General features: G+C 47.8%; 1 protein-coding gene across 8 annotated transcripts in view; it reads left to right on the top strand.

The window, feature by feature from the left end:
• The window catches only part of HSF2BP (heat shock transcription factor 2 binding protein), a 108,772-nt gene extending 88,037 nt beyond the window's left edge, over positions 1-20,735 (top strand). For all 8 annotated transcript variants that reach the window (XM_059392451.1, XM_059392456.1, XM_059392455.1 and 5 more), the window contains one exon: positions 19,997-20,735. In XM_059392451.1, coding sequence (XP_059248434.1) covers positions 19,997-20,205 — 209 coding nt within the window. In that variant the 3' untranslated portion in view covers positions 20,206-20,735. The remainder of the gene's footprint in view (positions 1-19,996) is intronic.
• Positions 20,736-21,241: the final 506 nt, after the last annotated feature.

Raw genomic sequence — 21,241 nt, 5'->3', positions numbered from 1 at the left:
GAGCAGAGGAGCCTGTTTTGTTTTGTTTTAAAGATTTTATTTATTTACTTGACAGAGAGAGATCACAAGGAGGCAGAGAGGCAGGCAGAGAGAGGGAAGCAGGCTCCCTCCTGAGCAGAGAACCCAATGCGGGACTCGATCCCAGGACCCTGAGATCATGACCTGAGCCGAAGGCAGCGGCTTAACCCACTGAGCCCCCCAGCGCCCCGAGGAGGCTGTTTTATAGAGGAGGGGCTGGGCTGTGTGGACAGAAAGCACCGCGGCCAGTGGGAGTTCCGGTCCCATTCCTCGCCCGCCGCTTACACGCTACTCTCTGCGCTCCGTACAGACTCTGCGGTGGCCGCGTGCTCTTGGTTGCTGACAAGGAAGTCGAGGCTCAGAGAACGCAACTGCCTTGTCGCAGCCTGACACTTTGGAAGGACCGCAGCTGCTGTTCGCGTCCTGGCCTTCTGCCTGCGGACCCTCTGCTGAGCTCGTGTGTTTTCTGCTGGGCCATGCTGTCTATAACTCCCCCGACACGGAATGTGGACTATAAAAATGACATGTTGCCTTCATCTAATAGGCTACACCCTTCTGAGACTTCCGTGTCTGCCAGGGGTGTTTCTGTTATGCTCACTGGCATCTGCTTATTTTACTGTGTTTTGGCGTGTATTGAAGTGGGACTAGCTCGGTTGTGGTGCAGCCTCTGCCCGTGTACCGGAGCGGAGCCGTCTGCCGCCCAAGAGTATTTTAGAAAAGGAGCAAATTCCTACTTGGGCTAAGTAACACCTTCCCCCCTTCCCTCTGTGTGTGATCTGTTGTCTAAAGTGTCACGTTGAAAAAGTCGAGGAGTGATTTTGGAAAGAGGGAAGCGAGGAATCTGTTGCTGGAGTGTGATTCCGAAGCAGATGAGCTCGCGGAAGAAGCCAAGATGTTCACATCCATTACGAGGGCATGTTAATTCAGAAAGGTTGAAGTTTTAATATCTCTTTGGATTTTTAAAGAAAAACTTAAACAAAGTAGCTACTGCATAAAGTTCTGCCAGTCCACATCCTCGTCATCTATCTAATGGTTGATGCGTTAGGCTCCCAGACTGTCAAAACCCACTTGAAGGCGCTGTCTGGGGAGCCTTTCCAGATGCCCGTCTTCATGTCTGATCGTTCCTTCTAGAGTATTCCGTGCTAAGTATTATAAGCGGGTCATATTTGCACTTTCTGCTTTCTTGCTTGTTAGTGGCTGGGAGCTATTCTAATTTAAGAAAAAAATCTCTAGGTCAGAGAGACTAGATAGAGGGTGTATTTCTTTGTCTCCCATGAAGTACATGGGCTCATGTTGGGCTCAGCGTCCCGTCTGTAGTCCCTGCTGTCGAGCTGCGGGTTTACCTGTCCCCACGGTGGCTAGTGCCCAGGCCCGGGTGCCCTGCAGCTCCCGGCCCTCAGGGAGCTCACTTAGAACAGGCGGTCACCGAGCTCCGGGCCGTCCTCACAGTCGCTGGCTCAGAAGTGAGCAAGACGGAACTCCTCCCCGGGCAGTCTACACGCGGGTGGAGAGACGTGACGACACAGAATGGCGTATGTCATGCAATGTGGATGATGGCGGGGCAGCACCAGGGGCTGGCGGGGGACCGCGGGGGCTGCTTTCCAGGCATCTGAGCGAGGCCTGCATGAACCGAAGGGCAGCCCCGCGGAGGTGTGAGAGCAGAGCCGCGCCGGCCGAGGACGGGCACGAAGGCCGGGTGGCAGGCCCGGGCCGTGAGAACGTGGGAGTGGAAGAGGCTGGCGAGGGTTGGGGAGCGTCAGGAGAGCCAGAAGGAGCTGGGAAACTGCCGTCAGACGAGGGCCGGCCCCTGCTCCGAGCACTGCCCCAGGTCTTCACGGCTGTCTCCAGACCTTGACCGTCTCAGCGCAGGGGGAAGAGGGGGAGGGAGCGCAAAGAAGCGAGGCGGGGGGAGGAAACCAGGAGGATGTGGTGCCCAAAGCAGCACTGCCTGCACCACGCGCTCCCGCGCTACCAAGCCGTGGTCGGCGGTGGGCTGGGGAGGCAGGGGCTCAGCTGTGTGGGGGTGGGTGGTCGGGGGCCTAAAGCCCAGCCTCAAGGTTCCTCCCTTGGTCCGTGGTGCATGGACGAAGGTCAGATACGCTGCCGGCTCGGTGTGGCCTGACCGTGCGAGGACACACTCAGCATCGGACGCCCACCAACGGCGTGGGGTTGAATCTGAGGCGGTGACACTGATGTCCGTGTGTGGCTCACGGATGGGCTCTGCAGGCGGTCTCAGGAGAGGCCCCGACGATGTTTTGCACAGCGGCCGTGTCGCCGACTCTTTGGTGGCAGGGCAGGAACTCAGTGGAAGGGCTCCTCTCACCAGCGGCAGTGCCCGGAAGCCCCCCACCCCGGCTGTTTCTGCTTCCCACGCGGATCCCTGGCGGGACGCTGCAGGCTGCAGAGCCCTTTCCTGGGGCAGCGGCACAGGCGGCTGCCGACCCCCGCCCTCCCCCGCCGGAGCCAGCTGTTGACCAGGTGACCGTTTGCTTCCGTTTGGATAAGTTTCATTTAGTAGATGGTGATTTTTGTGAGTTAAAAATAAAATTATATTTTAATTGTTCTTGTAATTTAGCAGGATTCTGTCGTCAAACCTTTTGTAGTTGCCCTGAAGTTCCTGGGTTTGCCGGTCTCTGTGTCCTTTGCTGCAGGCGGCTTGCAGTGGGCCCCTCCCTTTCCCTGCTTGGGTGTCAAGATTATCGCTACATTCCCCAGACTGTTGCCTTTTTGGGTTGGTTTCGTCTTTCGTCAGTTCCTTGAGTGAAGGTAGGGCTGATGTGGGGCTTATCTCCGAGTGGCCCCGGTGGCAGAAGAGCTGTGCTGCTGGCCGAGGGGCCGTTTCTAGATGGCCGACAAGATGCTTGGCCGGGATTAGACGCTACCCGTGAATGCGAGCGCGCACCGGCCTTTATGGAAGTGCTAAATTTACTCAGACCGTTATTTTCATACGAGGCCTCCTGTGGCAGTATTAAACATCGTGAGCGTGTCTGTCTTAATGCTTGAGGCTCAGTAACGTGTCCTGGTTAGGGAATGAGAGAATCAGGCTTGGTTGGTCTGTGAAGACGGGTTTTGGTTTTATCTTAATGGGGTTTTTGTCTTATTTTAATGGGAGTTTTTAGAAATGAATTTTCCCTCCACCACAGCACAGAAAAGTAATTTTAGAGGCATCTTCTGTGGTGTTTCAGGAGTAACATGCATTTACATTTGTGTGGGAGGCACGTGGGGGCCTCCGTAACCTGGAGCCGTCAGATGTCATTGTTGGGTCCGTGGGATAGGTGGGAAGCCGTGTTCTCTCCAGAGGGGCCGGCAGGGCAAGAGCCCCAGGGCCGGAGTGTCCTGCTTTGCTGGAAGGACACCGAAGGCCGCGTGGCAAGCACGGGTCGCCTGTGGAGAGTGGGCTGTTTGTCCCCTGTGGTGTGGAAGTTGCTGTTTGTGGAATGCCAGCCCCGTGCCGAGCATCTCGGGAGACGCTTTGAGCCGTCTCCTCGTTTGGTCTTGCCGGGAACCATGTGGGTGATTTAACAACCAACGCCTAACGAGCCTGTGTTTCGGTAATTTTGCTGAGATGGCGCTGGCGAGTGGCTCTGGATGACGTGTGTCCCCTCCGTAGGCTGCTGCCCTCTGTCCTGGAGGAGGCTGCCCCCTCGCCTCAGGTTCTCGTCTGCGCGTTCAGTGTAGGGATTGGCAAAGACAAGGGCGGTCACCAGGGCAGTCAAGGAAGGGAGCCGGGTTCGTTTCATTTCAGGCCGGACTGCGGCCAGAAGGACCCTCTGAGCGTGTATGGGAGCTCGCGTGTGAGTGAGCGTGTGTGTCGGGAACACGTGTGAGAGCCTGTGTGTGTGTCGGGAGTGTGTGTGTGTGTGTGTGTGTGAGTGAGCGTGTGTGTCAGATGTGTGAGCATGTGTGAGTGTCAGCGTGTGTGTGAATGTGTGTGTCAGGAGCATGTGTGTGAGGGTGAGTGTGTTGGGAGCATGTGTGTGAGCGTGAGCGTGTGTGTGTGAGCCGTGCTTCAAGGAGCCAGTTCAGCCATCAGGAAACCCATCGGGCTTGGTCTGGTGGTTTTCCTTGTGTCTGCGTGAGCGCCTGTGCTTGGGAAGTGTGGCACGGGAGGCAGTGCCCGGGACAAGATCTGACAGGGTGTGTGGGTGTCTCGGTGACCTGTCCTTGTCCCCTCGTCCTCATTTAGCGCTGGCCTGATTCCCGGAGTGCTGTTTCGCCGCGTCCTTCCTTCTCCTGCCCTGGGGGGTGGGTGTGGGGTAGCTGGAAACACCCGTCATCGTCTGGGGACCCGGGGTCCGGGGGGCCCAGTTTGGGACGCAAGGAGCTAGCGTGACGGTGATGACGAACGTGTGTGGACAAAGGGAAGGGACAGTGAGGGAGAGGCGGGCAAGGGGGTTCTCCGAGCTTCCTTCCTTCCTGTCGGGCAGCTGGGCCTGTCTCAGGGCTCCTTTCTAAGGAACCCGGGTCAGCACGTACCCGCTTCAGGGTCTGTGTTCAAAGAAACGCAATTAAGAATTCTTTATGCTTTTATTGAAATCTGGTTACATCCTGGCCTTCACAGTTTGAATTTTTCCCCAAATCCCTGCAGATAATAATAGGGAAGTTGCCTGCCACTGAGCCTGCGGCCAGCAGTCAGTCCTCCGGCCCAGCAACCGGCCCATGGGGTCGGCGGACCTGGCGGAGCCCAGCGGGTTATGGGCGTGACGCGTTCCTTAAGCCTGCCTGCAGGCACGGCTCCTTCCAGATGCTGCTGCAGGGGACAGATGTGGCCGTGTGAACTGAGTGCTTCTCAGAGGTGTCTGTGACAGACACCAGTGGCGGGAGAGCTCAGACCTGTGAAGGATGTCACCCAGGGAAGGCGCAGCTGACTTCGGATTTGCCGGTGGCTCTGCTCGCCCATTTCTCTCTCCCACATCCTCCGCGCTCCGCGATGTGGAAACGTTTACGAAGAGATCCGCATACTGTTTCGGAGGAAGTTCGGTATGGGGCAGTGATTTCCTGTCCCTCTAAGTGCTCAGCAGGACTTCGTGAGAAGAAAACATCCCCAGAATGTCAGGAGGGGACTAACCGGGTAGAAATGTAGAAAAAAGCCAAGCAGACTGTTACTTCATTTGTTTCGAGTTGCCAGAGCTTTAAGAACGAGATAATGCTTAGGAAAATCGCGCGGGCTCACTTGTCTGATTTTCAGGACGGGCAAAGTGACTCTGTGTCTGTAGGAATCAGGACGTCGGTTGTGAAGGGCGGGGACTGACTGGAAGGGACAGGGCACGAGGGAGCTTTGTGCGGATAGAGGCGTTTTGTATCCCATCGGGATTATGGTTCAGACGGGTGTGTACACGTGTCAAAACCTTCTGAGCTGGGGACGCCTGGGTGGCTCAGTTGGTTGGACGGCTGCCTTCGGCTCAGGTGATCCCGGGGTCCCGGGATCGAGTCCTGCCTCGGGTTCCTGGCTCCACGGGGAGTCTGCGTCTCTCTCTGACCTTCTCCTCACTCATGCTCTCTCTCACTGTCTCTCTCTCAAATAAATAAATAAAATCTTAAAAAAAAAAAACACCTTCTGCGTTATACAGGTAAGATCTGTGCAGTTGATGCAAAATTTAACTTCATTTTGACAAGACCATCCAAGAAAAATGGGAGTTTTTTCCACATAATTTTACACTCTGTAGTAATTGAGAAGCAGAGCTCATTGTACGTGTCCTTATTTTTATTCTTTTTGTTCTTTATTTTTTCTTGGCGTTCCAGGATTATTTCTTTTATCACTTTCCTCCTGTGTAGGGAGTACCCTTTAGCAGTTCTCTCTTCAGTTTATTCCTTCAGACTTAGACAAACTTCGCAGAAGAGGTGCCCATAAGATTGTACAAAGAAAGAAAACAACATTGAAAGCTGTGTGAGAAAAATGGCACGCCAGCCGCGGGAGAAAAGTAATTCAGTGATACCTGCTTCCCTGATGTTAGCGCCTTCTGGAGCCACAGACGAGTCACTGACACAGGAGATCCACGTCAGTGCCCTACTAGAGCCTCGTCTGTAGCTCTCATCAGAATCTTGACAATTTTCCTACTAATCTTCTTTCTCTGAAAACAGGTAGAACTCACAAACAATGAAATTCAGCTATTTACAGTGTACGATTCCGTCATTTTTAGTACGTTAACAGTTGTGCAAGCATGACACGGTCTATCTAATTTTAGAGCATTTTCATCACTACTAGAAATCTCCAGCCCATTAGCGGCCACTCCCGTTCTCTTCCCCCAGCCCCTGCAAACCGCGAATCTGCTTTCTCTGTCTGTGCATCTCCTTTAATCTGGGCCATTCACGAAGCTGGAATTTTGTCATTTGTGAGTTCTTTCGTTGAGTGTGTTTTCACGGGTCGTCTGTGCTGTACTGTGTGTCAGTACATCCTTCTGCTGCCGCATAATGTTCTCCTGCGTGGATACACCACAGTTGTTTGTCCACTTGTCGTGTAATGGGCACTTGGGGGACCCCCATCCTGGGCCTGTGTTGCGGCTTGTGAAGTTAGCACTGGTGAGGTGCAGCAAAGCTGCCCAGATGGCCAGCAGTGGCTCAACAGCAGGCCACTGGAGGGATTGGAAAAGAGTCCTGGAGGGGCCTGTGAGGGCCGCACGGGGAGGGAGGGCAGAGTGCAGACACAGGGCAGCAGGACACGGGCTGGGTCAGGGTCTGTGGGTGAGTGCTCTGGGCTCCTGGGTGAGGGCTGGACAGAAGAGTGGGGCTCTGGGAAGTCCACGGGGCTCCATCGAAGACATACGTACGTCAGGGGAAGGTGCTGGGAGGTGGGGCGGGGCTGGTTCTCAGGGCTGGGGGAGAAGTCCTGCTGGGAACGGCATTTGCTTGTGACTCTCTGGGCTGTTTTCTAGGGCACCTGTGTGCTTGAACGCCTGCTGTCGGTTCCCAGTCCCTTCAGGCCACTTGACTGAACGGAAGGGACGGTGCAGCTGAGCTGTGGTCTCAGCGGGGACGTCACTGAGCGGGGCCGCGGTCTCAGCGGGGACGTCACCGAGCGGGGCCGCGGTCTCAGCGGGGACGTCACTGAGCGGGGCTGCGGCGAATGGTCCCAGATCCCTTTTTGTGTGGTGCCGCCTTGCTGTGAGAGTAGTCTGCTGGTGACAGAGTGTCTTAATTTTCTTTCATCTGAGGACGTCTGGTGTTCCTCTTCATTTCTGAAGGACATTTTCACTGGGTATAGGATTCTGGGTTGATGATTCTTTTCTTGTGACATGTGGGAAGTGTTGTGTCACTCTGTTCTGGTGCCTGTGGTTCCTGGTGAGGGATCCAATGTCATTGGATTGTTTTTCCTCTCATAGGCAATGTCTCAGTTCTCTCTTGCAGCTTTCAAGATTTTCTTTGTTTTCAGTTTTCAGAAGTTGGGCTATGATGTGTCTCGGCATAGATTTCTCTTTGTGTGTGTGTGATTTTATTATTTTTTTCAGTGTTCCCAGAGTCATTGTTCACGCACCACACCCCGTGCTTCACGCAATGCATAGATTTCTTGAGGTCCATCCCAATTTGAGTTTGTTCAGCTTTTTAGATCAGTAGGTTTGTGTTCTGCCGAATAGGGTAAGACTCAGCTCTTGTTTCTTAGACTATTTTCCAGCCCTGCAATGAGACAGATGTTAGATCTTCTTTATGGTCCCACTGGACCCAGGGGCTCTGTGTTTTTTTTCTCTCTGTTATTCAGGTTGGGTAATTTCTATGGTGCTATCTTCTAGTTCACTGATCCTTCCTCTGTCTGTCCCTCTTTCTCTGTCAAGTTTTTAATTTCACTTATTGTATGTTTCAGTTCTAATGTTTCCCCTTTGTTCTTCTTTATATCTTTGATTTCTTTGCTGAGATTTTTTTTTCCATTTGCTTCCAGCAGGTTACAATAGCTCATTTAATAACTTTTATATTGGCTGCTTAAAAACTCTCGTCCAATAATCTTCATATCTACATTGTTTTTGTGTTGGAGTCAGGTGAATGCCTTCTCTCACTCTGGTTGATTCACTCATCTCCCAACTTGGTAACTGAGCCATCTTAGGAATGTTTTCTGTCTCAAGTAATAAGTCTCCCGTGATTATTTTAAAAGATAAAGTGAGTAGTTAAAGCTCAGAATTTGCTGATCTGTGGCCTGAACAGACCTAAATTCTGTGTTATGTCCCTCCTGTAGAGTACATAAAGTGATTACCTTTCACTTCGTCTGTGTTTCCTCCCAACCGGATTCTCTCTTTCACGTGTGTTGGCCTTCCTGATTCTGTCTGTGTACCCATGCTGTCCTCTCTCTTCATGTACTTCCTTGTTAGGCGGAGCATGTCCTGCCAGGTCTCCAGAGAATGGGTGTGTGGGAGACAAAGCTTCTGAGATAGTATGTGTTTGGATGATTTTTACTTTACCCTCACCTAAAATAGTCATAGTTTGGCTGGGTATAGAATCTCAGGTTAGAATTATTTTTTTAATTTCTGAATTTCTGAATTTTGAAGACTATTTACTGTATCTTCTAGTATGCAGTGTTGAGCAGTTTTGACTCCTAACTCTTTGTATCTGATCTGTTTTTTCCTCTAGAAGCATATAGAATTTTGTTTCATTTTTTGAGCTGAAATTTTATGCTGATTTGACTGAGGTATTACATGTATATTTTATAATGTTGGTAGAAACTAAAAGGGCCCCTTTCAGTTTAGAAACTTAGCTCTTTAGTTCTAGTAATCTTTTTTCAATCATTTTGAATTATTGAGTCATTACTGAGTGATTCCCTTTCTTTGTTTACTCCATTTTCTCTTTTTGGACTATCTGTTATTTGAATGTTGAGCCTCCTATTCTAGTCTTTTCTTCTGTTCTCTGTCTCTTTGTATTTTTTTAGTACCACTTATAAAAAACTTTTAATTTTTTTAATTTCTTTTCAGTGTTCCAGAATTCATTGTTTATATACCACACCCAGTGCTCCATGCAGTACGTGCCCTCCTTAATACCCACCATCAGGCTCACCCAACCCCAACCTCCCTCCCCTCCAAAACCCTCAGTTTGTTTCTCAGAGTCCACAGTCTCTCATGGTTCATCTCCCCCTCCAATTTCCCCCAACTCACTTCTCCTCTCCATCTCCTAATGACTTCCGTGTTATTCCTTAAATGCTCCACAAGTAAGCAAGACCATATGATAGTTGACTCTCTCTGCTTGACTTATTTCACTCAGCATCATCTCCTCCAGTCCCGTCCATGTTGCTACAAAAGTTGGGTATTCGTCCTTTCTGATGGAGGCATCATACTCCATAGTGTATATGGACCACATCTTCCTTATCCATTCATCCGTTGAAGGGCATCTCGGTTTTTCCCACAGTTTGGCAACCGTGGCCATTGCTGCTATGAACACTGGGGTACAGACGGTCCTTCTTTTCATTACATCTGCATCTTTGGGGTAAACACCCAGTAGTTAGCATCACTTTTAAGAGATTTCCGCAACTTTATTTTCCATCCTTCCTATTGAGATCTTCATCTCTACTATCATGCATTTAATTTCTAACTGCCTTTTTTTGAAATTAAAAAATATAACATCTCATTCTTGAATAATGGATGATATAACTTCTTCTATCTCTTTGAGGAAGGTATTAATATTTTTTTAAATTTTTCTTCTCATTGAACACTCTTCTTTTCCTTCCTTTTGTTTCTGTTGAAAATGATGACCATCTTTTTCTCAGAGATCTGGTGATATGCATTGTCTTCTCATGTTTAAGGGTGAAATTCATAGTACAACACCCATTCATGATAAAAACCCTCAACAAAGTAGGTCTAGAGGGAACTTACCCCAACATAATAAAGGCCATATATAAAAAACCCACAGCGAACATCATAGTGGGAAAGACTGGGAGCTTCCCCCCTGAGGTCAAGGTCAAGACAAGGATGTCTACTCTCATCACTTTTATTCAGCGTAGTGCTGGAAGTCCTAGCCACGGCAATCAGACAACACAAAGAAATAAAATCATGCAAATTGGTAAAGAAGAGGGAAGACGTTCACTATTTGCAGATGACAGGATACGCTATATAGAGAACCCCAGAGACTCTACTAAAAACACCATTGGACCTGATACATGAATTCAGTAAAGTCACAGGATATAAAAATCAGCAAAGAGAAACATGTTGCATTTGTATCCACTAATAACCAAGCAGCAGAAAGCGAAATTAAGAAAACAATCCCATTTACAGTTGTACCAAAAATAATAAAATGCCTCAGAATAAACCTAACCAAGGTGGCGAACGATCCATACTCTGAAAACTATAAAGCAGGGATGAGAGCAATTGAAGGTGACACAAAGGAATGGGAAGACATTCCGTATTCATGGATCAGGAGAACAGATACTGTTAAAATGTCCATATACCCAACGAATCTGCAGATCTAATGCAATCCCTATCAGAATGCATGTTTCACAGAACGAGAATAAACAGTCCTTAAGTTTATATGGAACCATGAAAGACCCCAAATAGCCAAAGCAACCCTGAAAATGAAAAAGCAAAACAAAACTGGAGGTTTCACAATTCCAGACTTCAATTTATATTACAGAGTTGTAGTAATCAAAATAGTATGGTACTGCCACAAAAAGAGACACAGACCAATGGAACAGAAATAAACCCACAATTATATGGTCAATTAATCTTTGACGAAGGAGGAAAGAATATGCAATAGGAAAAAGACAATTTCTTCAACAAATGGTGTTGGGAAAAGTGGACAGCTACACGCAGAGGAATGAAACTAGACCACTTTCTTATACCACACACAAAAATAAATTCAAAATATATTAAAGACCTAAATGTGAGACCTGAAAACATAGAAATCCTAGAGGAGAACACATGCAGTACTTTCTCTAACATCACCCATAGCAACATTTTTCTAGATCTATCTCCTGAAGCAAGGGAAATAAAAACAAAAATAAATAAAATAAATTTTGTCTTCAAGAAAAAAAAATTTCTGCACAGCCAAGGAAACATCAATAAAACTGAGAAACAACTTACAGAATAGGAGAAGACGTTTGCAAATGACCTATCGAACAAAGGGTTGGTATGCAAAATACATAAAGACTTGATGCAACCCAACACGGAGACCCCAGATAATCCAATTTAAAAAATGGCTGGGTGGGGGGGGCGCCTGGGTGGCTCAGTGGGTCAGGACTCTGCCTGCATCTCGGGTCATGATCCCAGCTTCCTGGGGTCGAGCCCCATATCGGGCTCCCTGTTCAATGGGAGGCCTGCTTCTCCCTCTCCCACTCCTGCTCCTCTCACTGTGTCTCTCTCTGTCAGATAAATAAATAAAATCTTTAAAAAATGGCTGGAAGACCTGAACAGGCAGTTCTCCAAAGAAGACATTGAAATGGCTAAAAGACAAATGAAAAGATGCTTAACATCAGTCATCAGCAGAGAAATGGAGATCCAAACCACAGTGAGAGCCTGCCTCACACCCGTCAGGATGACGAAAATCAACAACACGAGAAACGACAGGTGTCTGCGAGGATGCGGAGAAAGGGGAGCCTCGTGCTGCTGCCGGGAATGCGGGCTGGCGCAGCCGCTCTGGGAAACGGTACAGAGTGTCCTCAAAAGGTTAAACGGAGCTACCCCGTGACCCAGTATTTGCAGTACTGGATATTTGCCCCAAAATATAAGAGCACTAATTCAAAGGGATACGGACACCCCTATTTAAGAGCACTATTACTTACAGTGGCCAAACTGGGGAAGCAGCCCAGGTATCCAGTGACTGATGAACGGATAAAGATGTGGGGTGTGTGTGTGTGTGTGTGTGTGAGACACGTATACATACATATATATATATACATGTATATAAAGTGGAATATCACTCAGCCACCAAAAAGCATGAAGTCTTGCCACGTTGAATGATGTGGATGGAGTTACAGACAGTACCATGCTAAGCAAAAGGAGTCCGAGAAAGACAAACGCCGTATGATTTCCCTCGTGTGGAATTTAAGAAACAGAAACGAGCGAGACACACGAGCAAGGGATAAAAAAGAGGCAAATCAAGAAACAGACCCTTCCCTGAACAAACTGACGGTCAGCAGAGGGGAGGGGGGCGGCGGGACGGGTGAGATGGGCGGTGGGGATTCCAGAGTGTGCGTGAGGTGGTGAGTACCGCGCAGGAGGGCTGGGTCGCTGCACGGTGCGCCCGAAACAAGCGCAGCACCGTGCGTCACCTCCGCTAGAGGGGACCGTGGGAGCGGTTTCTGCCGCCGGACGCCCTGCTTGGGGTGCGGTCGGGAGCTGGACCGCAGTGAGAGCCGGGGCAGCTGCTCCCCGGGAACTCACGGGCCAGCACCGTTCACGCTTTCTCAGATTGGCCGCAGAGGACTCATGTAGTCTCCTGTCTGCAGGGCAGAGGCCTACGGACTCTGGAAACACAGTACGGAGGACGGGGTGTCTTCGAATTTATGGGTATGTTTTTGCAGAATTCCTGTGCTCTCCAGAGAGAGCATCCTCCTGCACTTGTGCCTGACCCTGCCCCAGACATTGTTTAGAAAGTAGATAACCAGGGGCGCCTGGGTGGCTCAGTGGGTTAAAGCCTCTGCCTTCGGCTCAGGTCATGATCTCAGGGTCCTGGGATCGAGCCACGCATCGGGCTCTCTGCTCAGCGGGGAACCTGCTTCCTCCTCTGTCTCTGTTTGGCTCTCTGCCTGCTGTGATCTCTGTCTGTCAAGTAAATGAACAAAATCTTTAGAAAATATGTATAGATAGATAGATAGATAACCAGTCCTTGAGGGGAAAAAGCAATTGCTTAGGGGAAGGGAGTAAGGAAGAGGGTCCAAAAATGTGATTTTTTCCCTTTTTTAAAGGTCAGTGTTACTGAGTTATAATTTTACGTGGGGTGAAATCCACTTACCAGTACAGAGTTCCAAGAGTTGCGACCTACGCCTCCATACATGTAAACCGAAGTTAATACCCAGGACGGTTTCATCTCCGCAGAGTATTCTCCGTGCCACGGTGGGGTCACCCCTCCTCACTCCCAGGCCTTGGCAGCTGCAGGTCTCTCTCTTCTCTCCTCCTGCGGCTTTGACATGTCCAGGGGCGCACATGCGCCCTCGTGACGGGTGCAGATTTTAGAGTCCAGCTTGTTTCTCGGCATAGTTCGAGATAGATCATGTTTTTGTGTGTATCAGTTGTTAATTTATTTTATTGCTATTTACATTTTTACTCTATAGAGATGCCATGGTCTCTTTTTATCTGTTCATCAGTTGAAAGAAGTTTGGGTTATTTCCAGATTTTCTCAAAGATGAGTAAAGACACTGTGAGTAAAATATTTGAAGATATATTTAACCAAAGTAGATACATGAATGGGAAGTGAGCACGTGAAAAGATGTGTCTTTTCCAATATTTTGACAATTCTTATTGGGTGGTTTGTTTTATTATTAGTAATTATTGAGTATTTTTGAGTTTATACTCTGTATTCAGGTTTTTTTTAATAAATCAGATACATGTTTTACAAGTATTTTCTTCTGGCCTACTAGTTCATCTCTTCATTTCCTAACTATATCTTTGGAAGAGCAGATGTTTTTAATTTTGATAGCACTTACTCATTTTTTTCTTCTATGGATTGTGCTTTTGGTTTTATATCTGAGAAATTCTTACCAAACTCAAGATTACAAAGATTTTCTCTTGTTTTCTTCAGAAGTTCTTGGTGTTTTAGGTTTTACATTTAGGTCTATTGTTAATTTTCATGTAAGTTTTGTATGTGAGGCAAGGGTATGTATTCAAGTTTTCTGTTTTTACCTATGAGCGTTCAATTTTTTCCAGCACTGATTGTTGAAAAGGCTATTATTTTTCAAATTAATTAATTTTTTTTTATGGTGCAAAAGGTGCTTTAATTATAGCACAGGTCCATAGACTAGAAGACTTGCACTGGGTTTGGTGAGGAGCATCTGATTATACATACTTTTAAGTTTGTGGAGGGAGGGGCGGGGGCAGAGGTAATGTAAATTTCTAAGGAATTTCTTTCTGTTTGCTGAAAGTGGGGAGTACTAGTTCGTGAAGGTCCGGCTATATTTGTCAAGATAAGGTTGTATTTAGTCTTTTATGAAATATCTACATTAAGACAGCCATGAGTTACTTGAGGAATCCTTTTTTTTTTTTTTAAGATTTTATTTATTCATGAGAGAGAGAGAGAGAGAGAGAGAGAGAGAGATCACAAGTAGGCAGAGAGGGGCGAAGCAGGCTCCCCGCTGAGCAGAGAGCCCAATGTGGGACTAGATCCCAGGACCCCGAGAAATGCAGAAATGCAGAAATGTCTGTTCATGTCCTCTGCCCATTTCTTGATTGGATTATTTGTTCTTTGGGTGTTGAGTTTGCTAAGTTCTTTATAGATTCTGGACACTAGTCCTTTATCTGATACATCATTTGCAAATATCTTCTCCCATTCTTTCAGTTGTCTTTTGATTTTGTTAACTGTTTCCTTTGCTGTGCAAAAGCTTTTGATCTTGATGAAATCCCAATAGTTCATTTTTGCCCTTGCTTCCCTTGCCTTTGGCGTTGTTCCTAGGAAGATGTTGCTGCGGCTGAGGTCGAAGAGGTTGCTGCCTGTGTTCTCCTCAAGGATTTTGATGGATTCCTTTCGCACATTGAGGTCCTTCATCCATTTTGAGTCTATTTTCGTGTGTGGTGTAAGGAAATGGTCCAATTTCATTTTTCTGCATGTGGCTGTCCAATTTTCACAACACCATTTATTGAAGAGACTGTCTTTTTTCCATTGGACATTCTTTCCTGCTTTGTCGAAGATTAGTTGACTGTAGAGTTGAGGGTCTATTTCTGGGCTCTCTATTCTGTTCCATTGATCTATGTGTCTGTTTTTGTGCCAGTACCATGCTGTCTTGATGATGACAGCTTTGTAATAGAGCTTGAAGTCCGGAATTGTGATGCCACCAACGTTGGCTTTCTTTTTCAATATCCCTTTGGCTATTCGAGGTCTTTTCTGGTTCCATATAAATTTTAGAATTATTTGTTCCATTTCTTTGAAAAAGATGGATGGTACTTTGATAGGAATTGCATTAAATGTGTAGATTGCTTTAGGTAGCATAGACATTTTCACAATATTTATTCTTCCAATCCAGGAGCATGGAACATTTTTCCATTTCTTTGTGTCTTCCTCAATTTCTTTCATGAGTACTTTATAGTTTTCTGAGTATAGATTCTGTGCCTCTTTGGTTAGGTTTATTCCTAGGTATCTTATGGTTTTGGGTGCAATTGTAAATGGGATGGACTCCTTAATTTCTCTTTCTTCTGTCTTGTTGTTGGTGTAGAGAAATGCAACTGATTTCTGTGCATTGATTTTATATCCTGACACTTTACTGAATTCCTGTATAAGTTCTAGCAGTTTTGGAGTGGAGTCTTTTGGGTTTTCCGCATATAGTATCATATCATCTGCGAAGAGTGATAATTTGACTTCTTCTTTGCCGATTTGGATGCCTTTAATTTCCTTTTGTTGTCTGATTGCTGAGGCTAGGACCTCTAGTACTATGTTGAATAGCAGTGGTGATAATGGACATCCCTGCCATGTTCCTGACCTCAGCGGAAAAGCTTTCAGTTTTTCTCCATTGAGAATGATATTTGCGGTGGGTTTTTCATAGATGGCTTTGATGATATTGAGGTATGTGTCCTCTATCCCTACACTTTGGAGAGTTTTGATCAGGAAGGGATGCTGTACTTTGTCAAATGCTTTTTCAGCATCTATTGAGAGTATCATATGGTTCTTGTTCTTTCTTTTATTGATGTGTTGTATCACATTGACTGATTTGCGGATGTTGAACCAACCTTGCAGCCCTGGAATAAATCCCACTTGGTCGTGGTGAATAATCCTTTTAATGTACTGTTGAATCCTATTGGCTAGTATTTTGTTGAGTATTTTCGCATCTGTGTTCATCAAGGATATTGGTCTATAGCTCTCTTTTTTGATGGGATCCTTGTCTGGTTTTGGGATCAAGGTGATGCTGGCCTCATAAAATGAGTTTGGAAGTTTTCCTTCCATTTCTATTTTTTGGAACAGTTTCAGGAGAATAGGAATTAGTTATTCTTTAAATGTTTGGTAGAATTCCCCCAGGAAGCCATCTATCTGGCCCTGGGCTTTTGTTTGTTTGGAGATTTTTTTTTTTTTTTAAGATTTTATTTATTTATTTGACAGAGAGAGATCACAAGTAGGCAGAAAGGCAGGCAGAGAGAGAGAGAGAGGAGGAAGCAGGCTTCCTGCTGAGCAAAGAGCCCGATGTGGGACTCGATCCCAGGACCCTGAGATCATGACCTGAGCCGAAGGCAGCGGCTTAACCCACTGAGCCACCCAGGCGCCCCTGTTTGGAGATTTTTAATGACTGTTTCAATCTCCTTACTGGTTATGGGTCTGTTCAGGCTTTCTATTTCTTCCTGGTTCAGTTATGGTAGTTTATATGTTTATATGTTATGGTAGTTTATATGTTTCTAGGAATGCATCCATTTCTTCCAGGTTGTCAAATTTATTGGTGTAGAGTTGCTCATAGTATGTTCTTATAATAGTTTGTATTTCTTTGGTGTTAGTTGTGGTCTCTCCTCTTTCATTCATGATTTTATTTATTTGGGTCCTTTCTCTTTTCTTTTTGATAAGTCTGGCCAGGGGTTTATCAATTTTATTAATTCCTTCAAAGAACCAGCTCCTAGTTTTGTTGATTTGTTCTATTGTTTTTTTGGCTTCTATTTCATTGATTTCTGCTCTGATCTTTATGATTTCTCTTCTCCTGCTGGGCTTAGGGTTTCTTTCTTGTTCTTTCTCCAGCTCCTTTAGGTGTAGGGTTAGGTTGTGTACCTGAGACCTTTCTTGTTTCTTGAGAAAGGCTTGTACCATTATATATTTTCCTCTCAGGACTGCCTTTGTTGTGTCCCACAGATTTTGAACCATTGTATTTTGATTATCATTTGTTTCCATGATTTTTTTCAATTCTTCTTTAATTTCCCGGTTGACCCATTCATTCTTTAGAAGGATGCTGTTTAGTCTCCATGTATTTGGGTTCTTTCCAAACTTCCTTTTGTGGTTGAGTTCAGGCTATTTTTTTTTTAATTAAAATGCATTTCTTAAAAAGAATGTAAAATGGCATTTGTATGTTTGTTGAGGTTTTATAAAACTGTGGTGTGGTCCAGTGTTTTCTAATCCTGTTTCTTCTTTCTTTCTTTCTTTTTTTAAGATTTTATTTATTTGAGAGAGAGAGCAGGAGAGGGGAGAGGTCAGAGGGAGCGGCAGACTCCCTGCCGAGCAGGAAGCCCCATGTGGGACTTGATCCTGGGACTACAAGATCGTGACCTGAGCTGATGGCTGTCACCCAACCAATGACCCCCTCAGGCTAATCCTGTTTCATTTATCTCCGATTGTCCCTTCACAATTGTCCCTTCATGGGTATCACACTGTCTTGGTAACTCTTAAGTCTTGAAATCAAGTACTCTTGAGTCTTTCACTGTTTTTCTAAACTGTTTTGGCTGTCCTAATTCCTTTCCTTTTCCAAAGAAATTTGAGAATTAGTTTGTTGATTCTACAAACAAGCTTCCTGGGACTCTGGCCAGGAGTGCGCTGGGTGTGGCAGGTTGACACAACGGTGTCGGGTCCTCTGGTCCATAAGCACGTTCTCTCTCTGCATTTACTTACGTCATTAATTTCTTAACATCGGTGTTTTATGGTTTTTAGCATACAGATCTTGCACATATTTTGTGAGATCTATACCTAAATGTATTATGTTTTTGGTGCTATTGTGAATGATAGTCTTTTTAAAAAATTCTGTTTCCAAAGTACTGTTACTGATACCTGGATACAGTTGGTCATCGCGGGCTGACCTTGCTCAAACTCAAGTGTTCAGGGCTTCTGTGTTTTTACGGATTTTCTTTTCCTTACTTTTTAAAATCAGTAATGGGAATAACATTCAAGTTCTTAGCTCTAACTGAGAATCGATTTGCCTGTAGAGTTCTATCCTATTTTGCTGTGTCTTTTGAAGCTCTGTCATTTGGTACACACATACCTGATTGAGACTTTTCTGTCTTCTTGGTGTGTGACCGCTCTGTAATTAGGCATTGTTACCCCGTGGTCCTGGTAACATTTTCTGTTCTGAAGTCTACTTTATTTGGCAATATTGGAGAAAAATAGAAAAATATCTCTAGTTTCTTTTTTCCTCTTTTTTTGTTCACTGTTAGATTATTTTAATATTCTATTTTATGGTACTGTTGGCTTATCATTTATGCTTTAAACACTTTTTTTATGACTTGCCCTAGGGTCTACATTACAATCAGATGCGCTCTAGGAACGTACATTGGTGTTTCCCATCTATGAATCCTGTTTGGTTCAGATTCGTTTTCTAGCTGCGTCATGTCTGGGTCTGGCCCTGGATTACTTCGTCACTTCACCGTGGGCCTTTTGTTTCCCTTGCTTTGTTGTAATTTCTGATTAGATGTTGGACATTGTGTGCAGAGCAAAAGAGCAGACTTTTTCTGTAACGGGCTGAATAGTAAATATCTTTCAGGCCATATGTGGTTTCTGCTGCACATTCTTCTTCCCCCCCTTTTTAAAAAAGTGTCCCTTTAAAATGTGAAAATCACTCTTTGCTCACAGCCTGTACAGAAATGACTCGTGGGTGGCACTTGGTCTCGGGGCCGCAGTGAGCCGGCCTGTCTGCAGCAGGGGTGAGGTCAGCACGGCCGTGGACGTGGCCGTGCATCCTCTCCTGCTGGGCTGTCGGTGTGCGGTGAGACGGGTGTGGGTTTTGTTCTCGCCTTCTGTGCACAGCAGGCGTCCAAGTCTCCTCTCTTCCTCCTGCGGGGTGAGGCGAGAGCTGGGCTGCCCGAATGTCTTCCTCGGCACCTGCTCCCCCTGCGTGGCTGGCCCTCCCCTTGTGCCTGTGTTCAGGGGTCACCTTCCTTCCTCTCGCTCCTTTCCCGGCGGTGACGGCTGTTACTGGCTGCTGGGAGTTTGCTGCACTGATGCTGGGGACAAGGGGAGTTCTTTGTTTTGGGTGAACTCCTGTCCATCTGCGTCCGGGTGCCAGGGCCTTCCCAGCGATCCTCCCCCCTGTGGCAGCCACTCTCCGCTGCAGGGCTCTAGGCGGCCCATACTGGGGGGAGTTGCCATGTCCTCCCCCAGAGTAGGAGGACTCAAATGGTCCAGGCCCAGGACGTCCTGCCCTCCGTCCTGGATGGAGCGCTGCCGTCTTCACTGGGCCCTGGAGGCCCGGCTCAGCGCGGGGCCTGCGGCAGCATCCACACGCGGCAGCTCTCACCTCGGACTTCCCGAGTCTGCTCTTGTGATCCACTCACTTGTTGAAAGAGTTAAGCATAGCGCTAAGAAAGAGGGATTGATTTTGAGCCTGGTTCCCATCACAGCATCTGGCTGAGAGTGGACGGACGGCACATTGAGGCTTCCCGGTCGGCAGGCGCGAGGAGCAGGACAGCCGGAGCCTCCTGGTTACGGCTGTGGCTCCGCGCCGGGCTGTTCACGCCCAGCCATGCTGCGGCGATGCTGTGGCGTGTGCCCGCCACTAAGTTCCCAGACTTGAGAGAGCCTTCCTTGGGAACAAGGTGGCACTGTGTGTCCTGCCGCCCATGACTCTGGGGGCCCTGGGGGCCCCAGGGAGCTGCTGCGCCTGTGTGGGGCTCGGGGGGACCAATGTGCTCCAAGTACAGACAGGGCAGTACCTCTTCCACAGTCTTCCGTGGGTGCAGCCGCGGCAGCTCTGCGAGCAACTTGGCAGCAGGAAGGCGCTCTTATTTTTAGTTCCGCATCTTCAGACTATCTGAGTGCGGGCGGTTTTGAGGATGGACATCACTAAATCAATGGTCATTGAGTTCTGTTGTGTCGCTCTTAGGTGCTAAGCCTTTAACTTAAGAAGTGACAGTGTCTCGGTCAGCTGGTGGTCACAGAGCCATCAGACTTGTCGTTCCGAAAGGCCGATAGACTTCGCCAGTTCCTGCAGAGTCTCATTCTAACCAGAAGCGTTCCCTCTCTTCCCCAGACCCGGACACAGAGGTGTGTCTCCACGCGCTGCGACTCGTCCAGTCTGTGGTCCTGGAGCCGGAAGTCTTCTCCAAGTCAGCCTCCGAGTTCCGGAGCTCCCTGCCCCTGCAGCGCATCGTGGCCATGGCCAAGAGCCGCAACCCGCACCTGCAGACCGTGGCCCAGGAGCTCCTGGAGGACCTCCGCGCCCTGGAGCGTGACGCATAGGAGCGCTCGGTGTGTCCCTTCCCCTCCCCCAGGCCCCCACTTTGTGTTCCGAAACCGTCACCGTGCGCCATGTGTTATAGACGGTAGAATATGAGTGACTCGAGAGGGATGTGAATGCGTATGTATCCACACCACTTCCTCCTACAAGCGAGAGTGCCTGTGGGCAGCTGCTTGACCCGGCCAGGGGGCAGCTGTGGAAGATCCATCCTTCCGGCCAGCGAGGCCCACGCCCAGGACCTGGAGGAGGGCCGTCTTTGAGCGGCTCCCGCTGCTCAGGGGACTTCCCGAGACCTCTGGGTTCCCCTGCACGAAGGGGATGAAATAGTCACGTGCCCCGCTGGTCAGCATTTTCCTGAGATACATGTTTTGAAAAACAATTCATTCTCTCTCTAGTAGTGATAATTGATTCCCTAAAATGCAAGTTCACCTTTAAGCCTTTCGGTGAACTTGCTAGTTCAGGTGACATTGGACGTTTCAGTTCTGTTTTTTGTGCCTGTTTTACTTTTGAATAAAGAAAGCCAGAAGAGTCACTGGTGTGCACGACTCCTGTGTTCCGAAACACTGTACGCTCGCTATCAGGAAGTCGCTTATTGTGACACAGATACTTGGTCGGTGGGAAACACAGTCCTTAACGCTGTTCTGGGCATTTGTACACTCAGAAATTCCACTTTCCATACAGGAGAGATCAGGAAAAGGGGCCTCCCAACGAGCGCCCAGACCGCTGGATGAGTTCTTCAGATGATGTCTGCCGGGGTGTCCCAGGGTGCCCCCAGCTCGCAGATCCTTCTCAGCTGCGCCTGGGCCACTGGCAGAGCAATGGAAGCCGGAGCATGGAGAGGGGACGTTCCATCCGGGTCACCCTGGAGTGTCACATCCGGAAGCTCGTTTGTTCCTTTCTTGGGCTGCTTCCCTCGTAGAGATGCTGCGGGCGCTTGGGTTCGGGGTACCTCTTGGGGAGAAGGCACGTGCCACAGCCCCGGTGCTAGGAGCCTCGTCCACGTCTGTAAGCTGCGTCTGCTGTGTGGCGTGCCCCGAG

The sequence above is a fragment of the Mustela nigripes genome, chromosome 2, assembly GCF_022355385.1.
Source record: "Mustela nigripes isolate SB6536 chromosome 2, MUSNIG.SB6536, whole genome shotgun sequence".
Lineage (NCBI taxonomy): Eukaryota > Metazoa > Chordata > Mammalia > Carnivora > Mustelidae > Mustela > Mustela nigripes.
The sequence above is the reverse complement of the archived record's forward strand: the minus strand, read 5'-3'. Positions and strand labels throughout refer to the sequence as shown.